General features: G+C 39.3%; 1 protein-coding gene across 9 annotated transcripts in view; it reads left to right on the top strand.

Moving 5' to 3' along the window:
* The window catches only part of ANKRD27 (ankyrin repeat domain 27), a 43357-nt gene extending 25899 nt beyond the window's left edge, over positions 1–17458 (top strand). For 4 of the 9 annotated variants that reach the window (XM_089540147.1, XM_089540151.1, XM_089540150.1 and 1 more), the window contains 15 exons: positions 374–456; positions 1141–1256; positions 3150–3242; positions 4128–4325; positions 4804–4863; positions 4975–5106; positions 6644–6688; positions 10311–10433; positions 11290–11487; positions 12531–12650; positions 13061–13222; positions 13962–14061; positions 15036–15117; positions 15731–15803; positions 15965–17458. In XM_089540147.1, coding sequence (XP_089396273.1) covers positions 374–456; positions 1141–1256; positions 3150–3242; positions 4128–4325; positions 4804–4863; positions 4975–5106; positions 6644–6688; positions 10311–10433; positions 11290–11487; positions 12531–12650; positions 13061–13222; positions 13962–14061; positions 15036–15117; positions 15731–15803; positions 15965–16234 — 1855 coding nt within the window. In that variant the 3' untranslated portion in view covers positions 16235–17458. Of the gene's footprint in view, positions 1–373; positions 457–1140; positions 1257–3149; positions 3243–4127; positions 4326–4803; positions 4864–4974; positions 5107–6643; positions 6689–10310; positions 10434–11289; positions 11488–12530; positions 12651–13060; positions 13223–13961; positions 14137–14969; positions 15118–15730; positions 15804–15964 lie in introns of those variants that run through there. The other 5 variants (XM_089540146.1, XM_089540152.1, XM_089540153.1 and 2 more) reach the window with 5 other exon arrangements.
* The last annotated feature ends 274 nt before the right edge of the window (positions 17459–17732 follow it).

The raw sequence follows: 17732 nt of genomic DNA, 5'->3' as shown, positions 1-17732 counted from the left end.
CAGTCCTTAGGAAAGACAGTACAGTAGGCCCTTGTTGTCCACTGGGGTTTGGTTCCATGTCCCTCATGGATATCAAAATCCATGGATGCTCAAGTCTCATCAAATACAGTGGCATAATAAAATGGTGTCCCTTATATAAAATGGCAAAATCAGGGTTTGCTTTTTGGAATTTATATTTTTTGCAATATTTTCAATTCATGGATGCTTGAATCCATGGATAAAAAATTCTGTGGGTATGGAGGGCTGACTGTAGCCACCATATTAAAGTACTGTAGTATAGATATATCCATCTTTCTTGGTGTCTGAGGGAAGGAAAGCAATTTTGTGAAATATACAATATTTTGCCAACTAATTTTTTTAATTTTATATTTAGGAAACTGAATGATCCTTCCATTGTTACCCCATTTTGTAGAGATGACCGAGGATATACTCCGCTTCATGTAGCCGCAATATGTGGTGAGCATTGCAATATTATGTACTTGGAATATTCCAGTAGTATTCTAGCTTTCTACTTTCAGCAGACACTGGTGTATTTACTGGTGTTGCATAGGATTCTAGAGTATGTTTGAAACAGCTCATTTGCAGTAGCAACTGTATTGTTTTGACTATTTGAGATGATCTTTCAGCTTAGCAGGGGGTTGGAATGCCTAGCCTTTGGGATGCCTTAAAACTCTGAGATATTCTGTCCTGAATATCTGCTTTAATCCTTATTGCTGCATCAGGAGTTTAGCTCCACCATGAATGTAGGTCAGTGATGTGAGAACTGACATGGAAATTTATTATTTGGGAAGCTGCTTAATTACAATTCCTTTACCCAGAACACTCTTATGGGTCCCTATAATTTGCGTGTGCATTCCTTTCTTACCAGGTTTCCTTCAGAGAGAGGTCTGTTTCATTTATTACTGTTAGAAAGTCCTTTGCTGAACCCAAACCTAGAATAACCTGCTGTCAATCCCTGCTGGCAGTTGAGGAACAACATTTCACACTTGAACAAATGCTAGGAGAGCTACCATATGTTTTGTACAAGCAAGGGAAAGGAAAAGATAGTTAACCTCACTGCTTGACTCAAAAAATGAAACTTCCTTTGCTGACTATGAAACAGATGATATTTTGATTGTAACAAGCCTTTCCCCCCCACAGGGCAAGCCTCGCTAATAGATTTGTTAGTCTCCAAAGGAGCCGTTGTCAATGCTACGGATTACCATGGGTCAACACCACTTCACTTGGCCTGTCAGAAAGGATATCAGAATGTTACTGTAAGCATCAAAGGGTGAATGAAAGGTTTTACTGAAATCTCATTTAAAATCATCATCACCCCAGCTATCACCCAGAAACACTTAATGTACTTTTTAGTCTAGTACTGCTTGTTTGTTGAAAGCAAAACAAAACAAAACAAAAACCCAAAACAAAACAAAACTTCCTTCAGTTGCTTCTGTGGACAGGAAAATTGGGGATTTTGCTCAGTTTTTTGCTTAATATTAGGTCCAAATGTTTTGGAGTACAGTCCTCACAATCCCTTATGATTGAGTCAGCTAGTTGGACTTCTAGGCACTGATGTCCAGAACATCTAGAGCAGTAGTTCCCAACCTTTTCTATGCCCCAAAACCCTAGGAAATGTATGATGAATGTTTGCACCCTCTGCAAATATAATACCACATTTGAAGGTGAAAAAGTCTAATTTCTAATTTTTTAACTGTAAGTGAACAAACTGAAATTCAGGAAATAAGCTTTTAACTCAGTGCATGGAATTCAAATCTAAATTGAGCAATTAGACTCTAATGTATTCAGAAAAAATGTAAACAGTAAATCAATCCCAATTATGCACATAAAATTGAATGATTTCTTTGCTCCTAGTTCTCATTTATGATTTTGTCAAAACATGGAACTTTCTTCCTTGACTGTCTATGGATTCAGGTGACCTCTAGATTTTGTCTTGATTGACAAAAGAATACTGAATCCAGATTAACATAAGTATCTTTGTTGCACCCCTGAAATTCCATCTCACGTCCCCTAGATCTAGAGACCCAAAGGTTCTCAATCCCTGGTGTGGGCTTCCAGTTTAACACTTCTTACCTCATATGAGATATAAGGGGTGAAGTCAGCACCTGGCATCTTTGGGCTGCTGTCATTTCACCAGCAGGGCTTCCATTTCATTTATTTTATCCTCAGCTACCTGTCTTAAACTACAATTCCTGGGATTCCCTAGCACTGAGCCAGGGTAGTTAAAGTGGTCTCCAACTGGATTATTTCTGCAGGGTGTTTTGCACCCTAGTTCAACTTTTCTGGCTGGATTGCTATCAGATAACTATAATGCCAAACACTTTGGAAGAAAGGTAGGGATAAAAACATGCAGGGAAAAACACGATCATATAAAATCCACCTTGTGTACTATGTGATGTATCATGGGGGTAAAATCTGGGAAGTAACTGGAATGTTTGAGATGTTCCTTTTGAATCCTTAATGTCATTATTGAAAGAAACTCTTTGAATGATAGCCACTGTGACCTTCAAGAGTGAGGAAGTCCTCCATCAAATTGACTCCATGCATGAGATGTACCTTGAGCCTGCCTCTGCAGCTTCTAATGGGAGACAGCATCTATCTAGCTTGGCCATAACTCTGAATAGGTTTTAAATAGTGCATGACAAGAGGCTTTTAAATGGTTTAGAAATGCAGTCCAAGCAGTAGCAAAAAAATAAAATAAAATGAAAGAGTGGTATTATTTCTTAGCAGCTTTCAAAAAAAGAAGTGCATTAGTGATTTCATTTTGCTTGGGCACTTAGCTGAGCCACTGAAAGAGACCTTGGAAAAGTTACTGTTTTAGATAACAACCCCCAGAATCTTAGATCCAGGTATCTGGAGGTATCTGGAAATTACTGTCAGAGAAAGTAACATCCCCCCCCCTTTTTTTTTATACACAGACATAATAACAAAACACAACTGACATAGTTATCAACATATATCCATCTAAGCACATAAAAAAACTTCACATTCACAACCACATCAAATTAAAATGACTTCCTTTCCTCTAACTTTTGGTTATTTTGAAACTCTATTGAAAAAGTAACATTTCCAAGCTCAGTGTGCCAAAGTATCATTTTATTCCTCCCTCCTCTTCTTATAAATACATTTGCTGGCTTTTCCTCTTTCAGCTCCTCTTGCTGCATTATAAGGCAAAGAATGAAGTACAAGACAATAATGGCAACACAGCACTGCACTTAGCTTGCACTTATGGACACGAGGATGTAAGTAGTTTGTAGCAAATTTAATTAGTACCTATCATGTGTATAGTGTAGAATCTCAGCTTTCATTGAAACGGTGGGTTGGGGGAAAAATTGGCATCACATTTTCAGAGCTATCTCTGCATCCTTGAAGGCTAGAACTTGGGCTCATTGCTGTAGTCCTATCTAGAGAAAAATATTGCACCAGCATGCAATAGCAAGTACATTTCTATACTGCTTACCGATGCACTAAGTGGTTTACAAAGTGTAAGCTAATTGCCCACAACAAGCTGGGTACTCATTTTAGGACCTATGGAAGGTTACCAGGCTGAGTTGACCCAGAGCCCTTGGCTGGTATTGAACTCACAACCTTGTTGTTTGTGAGTGAGTGGCTGCAGTACACGTATTTAACCACTATGTCACCAGGGTTCCCAGCATGGTGTAGTTATTTGAGTTTTAAAATAGGACAGAGAGATTCCAAGTTAACCATGATACTTGTTCACATTGGATTAGACTATCGCTACAACAAGTAATGATTGCTGCCAACTTGGACATGTTAAATGGGGGGAATCATGAAGAATTGGGCAATTGGTGGTTGCAAATCATGATGGATATACATTCCCTCTAGAATCAGAGAATGCCGCAGTGTATCAAGTGCTGTGGAATGGGAATGGGGCAGTACTCTTGCTCTTGTGTCCTATATTGTGCACGTTACCTGTTCAATTGATTGGCCACTGTGTGAACCAGATGCTGGGCTAGATAGATCTTTGGTCTTATCCATCATGGTTCTTCTTATGTCAACAGGATAAATTGTCTTACTAAGTAGAAACTAGTTTTACATGTTTCTAATTCCATTGCCTGGAGGAATGATGTTTTCATCCTCTTCCTTGTTTTGTTTTACCTTTCCAGTGTGTCAAGGCTTTAGTGTATTATGACATCCATTCTTGTAAATTAGACATTGGAAATGAAAAAGGAGACACCCCTCTACATATAGCTGCCCGCTGGGGTTACCAAGGGATCATAGAAGTGCTGCTGCAGAATGGAGCCAACCCAGATATTCAAAACCGGATGAAAGAGACTCCATCACAATGTGCATTAAATTCTACGGTACCTTTTGTTAACTGTTCTCTGGAAGCTTTTTAAAAATCAATTTCCTCTGTGATTTTTAATTGCTTAATTGCAAAGAGGAAAATGGCTAGGGCCTTGTAACAAAATTCCCTTTGTTTTGACAAATGAAGGTCATTATTTTGTTTCTGAGATGTCCCAGCGATGTGCATTCAGTTCTTTATCTGTTCTTTGGAGGTTTTTAAAATATAAATTCTCTTGAGATTTTTTTTAAAGCAGCTTAAAATTAATAAGAAGATAAAGAACCAGGGCCTCTTAAAAATAATTTCCATTTGCCTTGAGTAGAGGAAGGCCATGATTCTCCTTCTGAAATGTATAGAAAACAAGATCACTATTATAAATCAGAGTTGCTCTCTGATTTACTTTTATATCTCGTCTCCTCTTTGCTAAGGTCATTTTTGTCTTCCAATCAGCAACTTAAAACTGTTTGTTCATTAATATTTTATCTTTCCCCCTGAAGATTTTATCTTTAATGGAGCTGAAATATCTCACATTTGAAAGAGGGAAGAGTGTTTCTCAGGTAAACCAAGTGTGCTTGTTGCAAACCTTTCCTTAGTGTAAAGATATTTACCTGCCCAAGCACTAAGAGTATGTTGATGCCGCCTCCTTTTTTCTTTGCTGGTTCTGTCAGCCCCTAGCTAGATCTTCTCAGTGTGGTGAAGACACCATCAGCCAAGTATCATCTGTCACCAGTTTATCTTCTCCAATAGCGTCAGCAGCAACAGCAGTGAGACAAGAAGAAACAAAAGCTATTCATAAAGAGGTAAGCTGATGAAGCATTGCGGCACTGGCAGTGCGGCGGAAATCCAGAGTGTCAAAGCAATTCCTGTTTTATCCCTCATAATAGCAAAGCACCCATCCAATAAAATCATACCTTCCAACATTTCACAGGTGAATACTAAGACACATGTGGTCAAGGAACATCAGAACATGGTCAAGATAACAAAGATTATTAATAAGGAAGACTCACAAACTAGAGAGACCATTTGCTCCTTTCAGAAGGTGCCTGCAGACTTCCTTGTTGCAGATACAGAAAAGTTCACTATCTGTACTCTGACACTGGAGGAAAAAGCTAACTTGCTCCCTTTGGAATCACTGGGAGGGGAAAGTTAAAGGGTTTAAAAACAAATCCTGGACAAAAAACAAATCTATTATTCCTTAGTAGAAAGAGCTTCTCCTGCCCCATAGGATTACCCTGTTTGTTCTAAAACAATATGACATTGAATATGTCATGCATGGTTTGGAATAATTCCTTTTTTTATTTACAAGGGCCCTGATGCAGGCAGGGGATTTTCAAGCCTTCCTGCAAAGCTGCTTTTCCTTCCTAAAAGTTCTTTCTGTCATTCGGGAATTTAGGGGTGTTTGTTTTATGTGTAGATATGGCTGTAAGCTGCTGTTGTAGAAATAAGAAGTGTAGAGTGTGAACACTTGTTGAGTTGCAGATTGAGAGCCACTTCTTTTGTTTTGCTTTTCCTTAAAGGGACCAACCTATGCCCCTGCATGTAGTTCAAGTAAGGGAAAAAAGATTACCAACAGCTTAGGCCTTTCAGCTTCTGAAGCCCATGGCCTCATTCTTTAATCCAACTTTACTTCAGTGCCATTTCCCTGTAATTTGTTGCAGTTCTTTCTTATTGAATAAGACAACATTTTGTTGCACGTTCACTGTATTGAATTTAGGGGTGGAAAGAATATGCCAAAATATTCAAAACGTGATAAAAAACATATTTTTTTAATGTTAAGAAAGCCTGATGAGAACAATCCTAGACTGATGAGGATCTTAGCAGTTGGGGACTTAATTCTGTGTAAAATTTGCACATGGCTGATTTATGGAGAAAACAGCATTTTCTACTCTGTTTCCTGAGCAGAAAGTGCTGTTTTCTGTCCAAATCAACCAAACACAAATTTTGTACAAAATAAGTCTCAAATTGTGAATGGGCTTCAAGAACAGCATCGTTTTCAAAGACTTTCTCACAGGAGAAAGAAAATTGCTAAAATTACTAATTGCTTCTTTCAGGAAGAAAATTAGCAAATAATTACATCTTTAATAGAGTTAAGCCAGAGTTGTCTTCACCACCACCATGTCCAGTAAAGAGAAAGAAAGAGAGGAAGGCCACATGCCAGATGGATAGACTATTAGGGAGCTCAAGGGCATGAATTTACAGGATGTAAGCAGAGCAGTGGAGGAGTCTTGGAGACGTCTCATCCACAGGGTCACCATGAGTTGGGATCAACTCGAAGGTGGTTAACAACAAACAATGAGACTGAAATTCAATTTCTTTCTGGTTTTATTTATTTTATAGGTAGACAAACTTTTAAGAGCAGTTGCTGATGGAGACTTGGAAATGGTAAGGTTTTTGTAACCTGTGTTATTTCTTTGAACTTTTGTTGATGGTGTTTGCAGTCATATGTGTTGATGACTTTATAGAGTGTACAATGTTAGCATACAGTTTTAAAGCACAATAATGTACAATTTTAAAGGCAATCAAGTAGCAATGCTTATTAATTTCTTAATAGAAGTGCCCAAGATTCTTCTTTTTCTCCTCCTGTGGGTCCAGGCTGGATTGCATCCCTGTGCTTCAGCTGCCTATTGTCTTGGGCAGGAGGTGCACAGAAATGCCTACAACCTCCAAAATCCCCAAAGATGCTGGTATCCATGCTGACTGGGGATTCTGGAAGCTGCAGTCTTATAAAGTCGCATTTCACCTTATAAACACCTCACCTTGATGGTGGCAACGTAGCTGAATCTTTAAAGCAGGACTGGGGAAGTTTTAGGCTATAGGTCCCATTATCCCCTTTCATTTGCCATGCTGATGGGAGTTATAACATCTGGAAATGTCCGTCCCCACTCCCCCAGTTCAGCAAATTGTAACTGTTGTAGTACATGATACAGCTGAGCCTTTCTCAACCTGGTGTCCTCCTGATCACAATTTTCATCATCCCCACCTATGATCACTATTGGATCTGGAGGAGACCAGACTGAGAAAGCTGATATCGCACATAAGGCTGGGAATCCAAAGAGGATATGCTTTGGTCTTCTCTCCATTGCTAGAAGACAAGGCTGAGTGAGGGGAAGAGTGTCCAGCACTCATTAACACCCATCTTTCATTTCTGAAGCCAAGAGTTAATTGAAATTAAACATCCATAGTTGATTGAAATTAAATGCTGCAATCCACCCAAAGGGGGGAGGGGATGAGGAAAACCCATGTTTTAAAATAGCTGTGCCTTTCATTATTGATACAGTGACACCTGCGTCCTACTTAGACCTTCATATCCAGGAGCAAAAATGTTGATGGGAGGTGATCTGGAGATGGAAGCCAGGCACTGTATCTTTATGGTTTTATAATAATAGTATCAGATCTGAGCAAGACGTTATGGCAGACTTTATGCCGCCAACAAATGCAGAAAAAGCCTTACAGAAATGAAAAGCAATTGAGTGTGTTTTGATTTTTAATATCTTACTTTCTATGCATCAATATCAACTTGGCTGTTCCCATCCTATAATTTGCATTATTTACTGTCTCCCATGATGACTTAGAATGCCATAGCAATTTTATTCTTTTCATCAGAAGCCTTTAAAATTCTGGCACAAGGCAGTTAACAGTAAAGCAAATTATACTGCTGTATGTTTGATGGATAGAAGTTTTCCCTTTAAAAAAATACAAAAGATTGCACAACACTGTGGTTCTGTTCAGATATTACGCCACTGATCTGACAAGTTGGAATCCAAAACCATAGAGTAAACTGAAATTGGAATCCATGGGGTTTGCCAAACAAAGGTGTCTAAATTGATAAAACACTGTTAGAAGCTGTTGCTCCCCTCTGGAGACCACTGTACCTAAAAACAGAAGTGCTGAGTAAATGTAAAACCTGCTTTGGTGTATGATTAGAAGGACAAAATATGATTTGACATGATGTCTACATGAAGCCTGTATGACACACAGAGAGGGTTGGTATTGGTTTGAGTATTGGTTTAAGACTGTGGGAATCCAGGGTTCAAATCCCCACTGCATGACCTCAGCCTCAGGAGAAGAAAAAGGCAACTCCTTTCTGAAGAAATCTTGCTAAGAAAACCTTGTGAAGGTTTGTCTTAGGGTTGTTGTACATCAGAAATGACTTGAAGGCACACATTGACAACAATGACACAAAAAGAATGGCTTGGTTGAGCAGCTGCCAAAATATGTGTCCCTACAATCCCCTAGCATTTGTTAAACTGGGTGAGGCTGATGTGACTTGTGGGCCAAAAACATCAGAATAGGAGATGTTTTGCACTCCAAGGAGTCAAAAATTCTGCAGAGCCAGGGAGCATTCTCTAGCATACTGGTTTTCTTGGACTCCTTGTTGCTCTGAAATATAAGGAAGACACAGAGTGACATGCATTAATTGATGAGAAGGGATTATAGTGGCTTCAAGGGCTACTTAACATGTGCACCTATTTTAAAGCACATTTAACCTTTTGACCAAAATCCCCTGTTAATCCATTGTCATTGGAAACAGATACGATGGCAATAGCATTATTAAATTGTCAAGGCACAAATTCAAACTTTACAGTGAACCATTTGGAGAAGCCTGCATGAGTGAATACTTACTGTTGTTCAAGTATATGTAATACACGTTGAGTTGAAAAGGAGGGGATAAGAAACTTAAGGAGAAATCAGTCTTGTTTCTCTGCCTATTTGGGAGTTACATACTGTTAGAATTCATTGTGTATCTTACCTTTTGGTTTTAAACCCAGAGAGTAAAAAAATTGTTGCTTTTAGCCAAAGGCCTTTGCATCAGACTATATCCAAATAACAACAAAACATATAAGCATCAATCATCTTACCTCAAACATTATACATCCCACCTATAATCATAAAACAGTTTACAAAAACTATTAAAAAAATTAAAGTTAAAAGGTTAAAATAATTTAAATAATAAGTAAACATGTTTAAATGTAATTGTCACCTTTACAGTTTATAGCTATCTCTGCTAGGTGTTTCTTTCTAATCTTGTTCACAGCAATGGAAAACAAAGCATCTCGCCAGGTAACAAATTTATCTTTGTCGGCTAGAAGACGAGAAACCATATCCTGCAGGCTTTGACATAGACCAACTTCAACTGGGGTTTTAAGTTGTTTCTGATTTAAGGTGACCCTATCATGGGGTTTTCTTGGCAAGTTTCTTTAGAAGGGGTTTCTTCAGCCATCCTTTGAGTCTGAGAGAGTATGACTTGCCCAAGCTCAGCCAGTGGGTTAATATGGCTGAGCTGGGATTTGACCCCTGGTTTTCAGAGTCATAGTCCAACGCCCAAAGCGCTAACAAAATAAAAATGGTGACAGTGAAGGGATCACGTTGGCATCTTCTGGGGCATATGCTTTAGTTTTTTAATCTTCAGCAATCCAGGCTAAATGGATCTTAGAGGCATTGTTCAGAATAGGAGGATCAGAGTCTCAGGAAGTCATTTCTCATTTACTTCACAGTTTCAAGACAAACTCGTTCTGATAGCAAGAATGTTTTCATTTTCTTTCCCCTAATTTTCAGTTTCCTACAATTTTACTTGGAGGAAATGAGATGCCATGAGTGTGCCTTGTTAGGTCTTTTGGTACATCTCATTTAATTCAGCAATTACCTTGCCTCTTCTGAAAAAAACTGCAGAAAGTTTCTCCCTGTCTGGGCTAAACTGCTTCAAACTGCATGTAGAGTCTGCCATGATTTGAAGGATACTCTACTTTATATAGAAAAGAATCCCTTGACATAGAAAACTAGATTTCAAGGAAGAAAGATTGTACCTTTTCCTTTTCTCTGACACTCTAGTGTGCAGAGATGTTCTTTTCCCTCATTCCATTATATGAGCCTTCACCCACCTTCAGAATTTATATAGCTCAGATATAGTCTTATCCCAGTGAGAACAAGACTTATGGTTCAAATGACAAAAGGATGGCTCTTTTGTCTCCTCTCCCTCTGCCTGAACCCTGTGTTTTTGTTCTAGGTACGTTATCTTTTGGAATGGGTGGAAGATGATCTTGAAGACACTGAAGAAGCTGGCAGTGCAGAGAAACTGGAGTTTTGTCATCCTTTGTGTCAGTGTTCCAAATGTGGTCTTGCACAAAAGGTTGGTCAATTATCTTACCTGATTCACCCTATCTTAGTGCCAACCTTGCCAGTAGGCAGAGTCAAACAATTGCCTCAGGTGGTAGATGCTGAAAGGCAACTCTCAGTTTCCTAGCTGTTCATCTTGCGCTCATTGGCACTTTCTCTGTTGGAAGATAGAGGTCCAGAAACATTCCTGGGCTCTCCAAATTAGCTTGCTACCCCAGTTGTGGTGATAATCCCTCTTCATTGCCACAGCTAACGTATGTTTTAGCTGCCAACCTACCTGGCTTCTCTATGGGGAATGGACAACATCTTGCCTTCTCCTACAGGCATCCTGATGTCTTGAGCCAACACTCTCCCTCCCTCTCTGTTTGCAAGAGCTCTGTGATTAATTCGGAACAGCTCTTAAATATGTCCTCATCCATAATAGAGTTCATGACCTGATGGGATGAAGTCCTGGCTAATCAGGCTTTTGCAAGGATTGAGTAGCAGTAAGTCAAGAAGTTCATTTTACTGAGTGAAGAGAGGGAGCTGGGCTGTAAAACTTTGGACAGGAGGGCAGAATTTAACATTCCTGAATTGCCTTGTTCTTTCAAGCAGTGGACACTAGCATTTGGTTGCCCTCAGGTTGAAGGAATTTTTGTACCTGTGCTAGTTAGACGAGACCGTTGCTCTTGATCTCTGTGTTGCCTCTTTTTCTACATCCCTGTGCCTTGCATTGGTTGAATTTGTAATAATGTGTTCACATTCTCTGTCTGTTCCTGACCAGTAGCTGGTGCTCAATGGTTGTCTGCATGTTCTTTATTTTATAAGTGAGGAGCTGAGAAAGTGTGGTTCTGGATTTCCCTTGGGTTAATTTTTATTTTTCCCAACAGAAATTCTTCAGAGTACCCAGTAATGGCTTTGGCGTAAATGTTACTAACCAAGAAGGTCAGACCCCACTCCATATAGCTGCACTCCATGGACATGATGACTTGGTCACGCTCTTGCTGAAACTTGGGGCTGATGTTGGGGCAAAAGATGCTAACCACACAGTGCCTCTTCACCTAGCCTGCCAGAATGGTCACTTGGAGGTAAGTACATTTTCTTTAACAGGTCAGTGAACTAGAAGAGGAATGAAATATAGTTGGCCACTGTGTAAAATTACAACCAGACTAGGCTTTGGATAGACAGGAAGAGCACAGGTAGACTTTGGGAGTGGCATTCATTTGGGGACATCTCATTGTAGCTGGGGATGGAAATTGTGTAGCCTTCCAGATTGTAACGTCCTGTAGATATAGCTGAATAATTTGGGGAACTGGAGTTCAAAAAGCTTGGACAGGTTTGCAGTTGCCATTCCTGCATTATGGCCTATAAAGGAACAGTGGCATCACTAGATTTGGTTTCACCCTGTAACCCATGGTGTCACCCACATTGACCTCTGTCCATACCACACCACATAGAACCCTTAGTAATGTTTTTGTACTAACATTACTCATAAAATCATAATTCCCATATATCACTGAATGAATGGTAATAGTTGTGACTTCCCACCTAACTGAGTTTTGTTTTCATATATGGTTTGAAAATGGTCATGAAGTTCTTGGTGAACAAGCTAGTTTACTTATTTATTTATTGGTATGTCAAGTTGCATACATTATTTGTATCTTAATGACACTTCCCCCCCTTCAGTACCAAAATACTCAAAACCAGAGCTGTAATAAGAAAACCAAGGGCTCTAGGCCACTGGGAAAGGCACCTTTTTATTATAATTTTGTAGGGGGGAAATAGTATAATGTACCAGAGGTATATCATGAAAACTGCAGATCCTGGACCAGGATGTTGTTAGTTTATTTGGTAATCTGGGCCTGGTCAAAATAGTCTGTCTGTATTGTCAGAAAACAAAAAGCCACCAAGTACAGAGTGAACTACAGATATTTTCAGTAGTTCCACAGCCTTTTTGTAGACAGTAGAGCTCAAAAGCCTCTAACCTAAGCCATGTGTTTAAGTGCATTGGACTGTATTCTACTGGTTAAATTATTAACTAGAGTGTGAAGTCAAAAACTTTTAAATTCTCTGTTTTGTGTTGATTCTCCTTCAAACTGAAATGGTAATACTTCTGTTTTTCATTCAAAAGGTAGTAAAGTGTCTGATAGAGAACAATGCTAAACAAAATAAAAAGGACATTCATGGAAATACGCCCTTGATGTACGCTTGCTTGAACGACTATCGGGAGATAGTGGCTTTTTTGTTACAGGTGAGGGATCTTCAGGTACACATTTTTTTAAAAAAAATATATATTTTTTCTTTTAGTTGTGAACTATATTGTGTTTGTCAGATCCATTTAAGAGAGACTGAGATGGCATAAAGGGACATCTGAAAAATCTAACCTCAGAATGGCAATTCCCCCCTTCCCCAAAAAAACAGCTCTTGCATTTTTCACAGATCCAGATCAGCTAATCTCCCCCTTCCTTAATGTGAATGCTAGGTGTTGAAAGCAAAGAACTGTAAGTGTGAAATAGATAGTAGTAGTTCTGCAAGCATTTTTGCATGATTTGCCAACTCAAGTCTGTAGCCCTAATTGTTATTGGAAAAATAAATGTGTTTTGCTTCCCTTCAGTATTGCCATATGCATATGACCTTCTTCTCTTTCATTCCCTTTTCCAGCATGGGGCCTTGGTTAACCTTTCCAATAATGAAGGCAATACATCCCTCCATAAAGCTGTGATTGGGAGTTATGAAGCCTTGGTGCAGCTGCTGTTGCAATATGGAGCATCAACGCACATTAGGAACAACAGACAATGCACACCTCTTGACTATGCTGAGCCTGTAAGTGCCATGTTGGTTCCCAGAATTATGACATGCTGAATCTAACTTGGGGTGGCAATAAACCTCCCAATTTTAGCATGATGCTTAGTAGGCAAACACTGGTAGATAGGAAGCTGCCCAAAATCAGATCATTGGTCTGTCTGGCTCAGAATGGTATACCATCTCTGCTCCAGGGATGGGCAACTATTTTTCTGTTGAGGGTCACATTCTCTGAAGGGTACTGTGTCACAGTCTGCATGTTGGCGGTGGGTATCATTGAAGCTAGCAGACTGCAGGGCCAAAAGTAAGTGAGCTCAGTCTTTTTCTCTCTTTCTGCCACCTCTCTCTCTTCCTCTCTTTCTTTGCTAACTCATTCTCTCCCTTCTTTCTGGTCACACAGTGGGCTGCTCCTGCAGATATCTGAACCAATTACTTGCAAAGCTCTTTAGAAATTAGTCCAAGAGCTGCACCTTAGGGTTGCAGGTAGCCCAGCTGGTCTATGCTGACTTTTTAAGGTTTCAGGTAGGAGAACCTTTCCCAGCAATTCCCTGGAGCTGCTAGGAGTTGTAATGTGCTCTACCATTGACCTTCCTGTGTGTCTTAGGTGTCAAAGATTTAAATGTGGGGTGATTGGTTCCTATTTTAAATCTGAAAATATTCCTACTCAAGTGACCTGTACAACATAAATAGAAATTTAGTCATCAATTTTTAATGAGAACTAAACCTCACTTTTATCTCCTTTCTTCCACCCTGTTTAAAGAATTCAGCTATTCTCAAGCTGCTACATGCCGCAGCAATCTCATCAGAAGGAAGAGAGACCAATTACAAAACTCACATGTCTGGAAAGATCAGGAGAAAAAGTGAGTGCTGCATTTTGATGAGCAGATGCAAATCAAGAACAAGGCCTATCGTATCAAGCAAGTAGAAGAACTATGGTAGCTGGATAGAGCTGGGATGCTGTTTTCCTTGCTGTGCTAAAATAAATGTTGTCTTCCTATATGTGTTGTTTTCGGTTAGAGAGCATGGTGGGGGTAGCTGGGAGATTATATCAGATACCTCAGGGCAGGGCTGGGTAGCAGGTAGATTACTGTCTACTGGCAGATCACTAGCCAGTTTTAACTGGACCACTTAAGTGATTGCTGGCTTCTTGGAAGTAATGCCACACTAGGGGACTTTGGTTGGATCCAGCAAAGCACAACTTTAAGGGGGAAGAATTAGTTGCTCAGTTGGATGTGCTTTACTCTGCATAAACATGTACATGCCTAAACAAAGGCCAGCTTTGAATGGAGGAGAACCATAGGCGAGGAACCCCACTTTCTACATTGACCTCTGCTCAGCTTATATCTGCCTGTGTTGTAGATGCTGAGGTTAGTGATGCAAATGTACTAGTTTGGTCTACACAGGGAGGTGACAAAGAAACCAGTTTCTGTATTTGTAACTATTTTCACTTGAATATGGTAAAATGTTGAGCTGGCAGAGGGTTGAAACCTACTTCATCTCTGCTCTTCCCTCTCATTGTGAGGAGTTTTAGTTCTCTATAAAAGTCAGCATTCAAACATGATGGTCCCCTACAAACATCTGGTACTGTTCATTTTGCCAGTTAATTCCTCCCTCATTCTTGATATTTCATCCAACTGTTGATTGATTCCCTTTCAGCATCTTTTAAGACTTGCTTCAGTTATGAACCCTGTGTTGCCATCTCTTTGTCTACAACTTGGACACATTCTTTTAAAAACATATTTTATGACAACTTTAATTCTTAATTCAGGATTATGTGGACTTGATTACTGAAGAAGAATGCCAATTAAATGGTTTTTGTTACTTAAACCTGCAGTCAGCTTTAAGTCTCCTGAGATAGCCGATGATCTTGTCACCCGGCGCCTTCAACTTGTCCAGTCAATCAATCGATTTAACAAGTAAGTTCTAAATCTCTAACCGCTGATTATGCTGTCCTAAGGAGCAAATAAAAAAAAAAGACACTATACAGGGTTCCAGTGTTGAAAGTATGGCAGTGGCTGCTTCTGCAGAAAATCCTTCAGCGATAGATGAAGAGGAACCATGTTGTACGGGAAACAAGATGGGCTGCAACTACTGGTGTCTCTGCCTTTCTTTCTCTCAAACTGATTATTTCTGTAGTGTGTTTTGGAGCATGAACTCATCAATAATGAGAAGTCTCCATTTTGTCTTGGCCATATTTGACTTAATTTGAAAACTCTAAGAGCATAAAACATTTGTTTTATGTTGTTGGGGATAAAAAAATACCAAATTAGCCCCCTCCTTCCCCATTAGCTGGTTGGAGAAACGTCTGATGATGCCTTCAGTCATTTCTGACTGATCCCCAGGTCACTCAAACCACTACACCAGACTGGCTCCCAAGACCCAGGATTAAAAACGAAGGAATACAAACTGGCACCTTTTGTCTTTTGACATATTGCCACCTAGTGGCTGGCTGGAAGGCACTAGTGTAGCAAAAGAGATGTATTAAAAATGTAATGTTTTATTTCCATCTTGTTCATGTTTTTTCTTTAGATCAGAAGACCTGCGGAAGACTATAACGAGAGATAAAAGCGTACCTAACTTTGATGATGAATTGCTTCACCAGGTAGGAAGAAAGTATCTTCTAGTACTGGATTTCCTACGTAAAGCAGCATGTAGGCTGGTTGGTCTACAATACCTCTGTCGATTCATGATTTCATTTGCTTTGGATTTTTTAGCTGCTAGTTAACCCAAACACCTAACTCATGTTCTTCTGTCCCCCCTAAGTTAGCTATTAAGAGCTTTGATAAGAGCAAACTGAAGCCTGTGGATCCTCTGGAGCAAAGTCAAACTCACAGCCTTGATGCCAGCAACAGCAGCAAACCCACCAGGGAAGATGACAACACTGAAGAAGCAGCAACACCCATTAGAAGTAAACTAATGCATCGAAGACACACTGTTAATGTGGCCCTTTCAGCTACAGACGTCAGTGACATCTATGATCTATCCAGATCCAGAGATGAAAGTGTTTCTTCACTAGAAGGCTGCTCTGATTGATATTTTCAGAAACCACAGACAAGAAAACTTGTTCGGAGGGGCAACAGCAGCTTCGTACTCTTTCCACTCAGCACTGAAGTATTAAAAGATGCTTAAGATCAAGGCTTTCAAAACTGGATCAGGAGGATCAGGAGTCTCCAATCCAAATGGAGTTTGCACTTTTGGAGAATTAAATCATTTTACTTGCAGATAAATTCACACAATCCAAGAAGTTAATCTATATCAACAAACCTCATCAGGAGATATGGTTAAATATGTAGACATTTCTGTATTCTTGCACCCGCCAAGTCAGTTTCAGCAGTAACGTATGAGGATATGTCGAAAACCCACAGAATTTCTATGGGCTTAAATCTTATAGTTTGAAAAAGCAGTGATTACAAGTTTTGTGCTGCTAATTCTCAGAAGGATTTGGGGCACTCCAGAATTGGGAGATGTATATAAACCCTGATGCAAGATTGCACAGTCAGTTTTATTTCCATTGGCTTTATTGCAGTGTTGGAGGTTACAATAACTGCTTGATGCATTTTGTCTTAGACCTGGAGCCTAATTTAACAGAATTTTCTGCAAAGAAGCAGATTTCATATATATATACTAAGAAAGCTTAAATTTTGTTATGTTGCCAATGCTAAGATTCTGAAATTCAAGGCTATAGCCTGCTACCGTTCAAGATAAAATAGCAAATATTCATGCACAAGAAAACAGTGCTACTAAATTCACTGAGTCTAGTAAAAGGGAGTACTTCTGTATCATCTGGAATGTATTAAACATTTTATTCTCCCCCTCCCCTTAGAGAACCTCCTAAATGAGCCCGTTGTGCACTTTTAGAAATGGGGTATCGAATTTAGGAATTTTATTCTTAATTTTCCACTTCTAAAAAGGGGTAGAATTGTAACTTGAAGAGCACAGTTAACTTTGGTCAATTTACATTGATTTTTATGTAATATTTGTATACAAAACTTTGGTTTTTTATTGTTAATCTATTTTGGATGGTCTGTCAAGATTTCTCTGCACAGAATAACGTACTGTACAAAAAGTAGAGCTCCAGTGTGTTCCTGAAGGAGGATAAGTATATTTTTCTACTAAGTACCTGAGTTCATCTAATTTTCTTATGTGCCTTGGGCCTGTGCCAAATGATGGAAGGAATAACATTAATAAATCTATGCTCTTAGTGTGTGGCTCTCATATTTACAGCATATTATGATTTCAACTTGGGTTGATGGATGCTTGTGTTCTAACTTTCAATGCATAGTCTTAAAGCCTGATGTAAACTTGCCTAGTATAAACACTACACATCTAGGTGTATACAAGCAATGTATGCTTGCTTTTTCTTGGGTACTACTAAAAGGAGTATGGACACTCAACAGTCACACAGGCCATAATTTACACGTTAAAGCTGTGAACACCAATCTATGTATAGGCACAAAGAGGATGAATATCCACGTAAGACGAAATAAGACTTTTCATGGAAAAAAGTCAAACGAATTGCTCAGTACAACTC

Source organism: Sceloporus occidentalis, unplaced genomic scaffold (assembly GCF_023333645.1).
Source record: "Sceloporus occidentalis isolate IW3139 unplaced genomic scaffold, rSceOcc1.0.p SCAF_10, whole genome shotgun sequence".
NCBI classification, from domain to species: domain Eukaryota; kingdom Metazoa; phylum Chordata; class Lepidosauria; order Squamata; family Phrynosomatidae; genus Sceloporus; species Sceloporus occidentalis.
The sequence above is the reverse complement of the archived record's forward strand: the minus strand, read 5'-3'. Positions and strand labels throughout refer to the sequence as shown.